Raw genomic sequence first — 1,083 nt, forward strand, 5'->3', positions numbered from 1 at the left:
GACTCTATATATTATTGAAATTTATGAACTGAATTGTGTCACCTGAGTGACTGAGAAACATACAACTGATGTTCGTTGTGTCATCTTTCAGGAAATAAAAAAATTCATTAAGGGGGTTTCTGAGAAGATCAAGAAAACCAGAGATAAATACGGCATCAATGATAACGGCACGACAGAGGTACTGGCCTTCCCAGGTGCTGTGATACGGAGGTGTTGCAGCTGCTGCAACCCTAACTCTGCACTTGGCTTGTCTTCCTCCAGCCCCGTGTGCTGTACCAACTGGACCGGATCACCCCCACCCAAGTGGAAAAGTTTTTGGAGACTTGTAGAGACAAGTACATGAGGTAGGGATACCATTGTCTTGGGCTGCTGGGCATTCACATAGGTCTTGCGAGTCCCTCATGCTTCTCCCTGGGGACAAAATCCTATATTAGCACCACTTATTAACTGCCAGGATTGGAGCTGATTGTCAACTCTTCCCTAGGAACTCTGACGGGTCACAGGGTTGAATGCGCCAAGATGTGGAAATAATTGCACATTGTTTCCTAATGTCTTCTCCCCACAGAGAAGCTACCAATAAATTTGAAAGATGCCAGCTGCCCTGTCCACCTTCTGTACCATTTGTTCGCTGACATCAGGCCCATTCATCATGTCCTGACCACGAGTAGCCATGCAGAATGCAGTTGCATCGCTGCCTCCTCTGTAATCATCACTTTCACACTCTTCCTCTGTTACAAATGCAGCCTGACCTGTTGCCAGTTCCTTCTTGACCCTACTGGCATCTGTATTTTTTCTGTTGAAAGTGATAATGCCTCGGCAGTTTTGCTGGACTTTTCTTTGCCATGCAGGATTCTCATCCGTGCCTTTTCCTTCTAGAGCACAGATGGAGCCAGGTTCTGCAGTGGGTGCGCTCTGTGCCCAGAGCATTGGTGAGCCAGGCACTCAGATGACCCTGAAGACTTTCCACTTTGCAGGCGTCGCCTCCATGAACATCACTCTGGGCGTGCCCCGGATTAAAGAGATCATCAATGCCTCCAAGGCCATCAGGTACCTGGCTTCCTTTCCTTCTTTTTTTTTTTTTTT

General features: G+C 47.3%; 1 protein-coding gene across 1 annotated transcript in view; it reads left to right on the forward strand.

Moving 5' to 3' along the window:
- POLR3A (RNA polymerase III subunit A) overlaps positions 1-1,083 on the forward strand; it is a 63,312-nt gene that overhangs the window by 49,386 nt on the left and 12,843 nt on the right. The window contains exons 22-24 of the mRNA XM_003783521.3: positions 92-178; positions 262-344; positions 877-1,047. Coding sequence (XP_003783569.1) covers positions 92-178; positions 262-344; positions 877-1,047 — 341 coding nt within the window. The remainder of the gene's footprint in view (positions 1-91; positions 179-261; positions 345-876; positions 1,048-1,083) is intronic.

This window comes from Otolemur garnettii, unplaced genomic scaffold (genome assembly GCF_000181295.1).
Source record: "Otolemur garnettii isolate 467f Iridium unplaced genomic scaffold, OtoGar3 scaffold00008, whole genome shotgun sequence".
Taxonomy (NCBI): domain Eukaryota; kingdom Metazoa; phylum Chordata; class Mammalia; order Primates; family Galagidae; genus Otolemur; species Otolemur garnettii.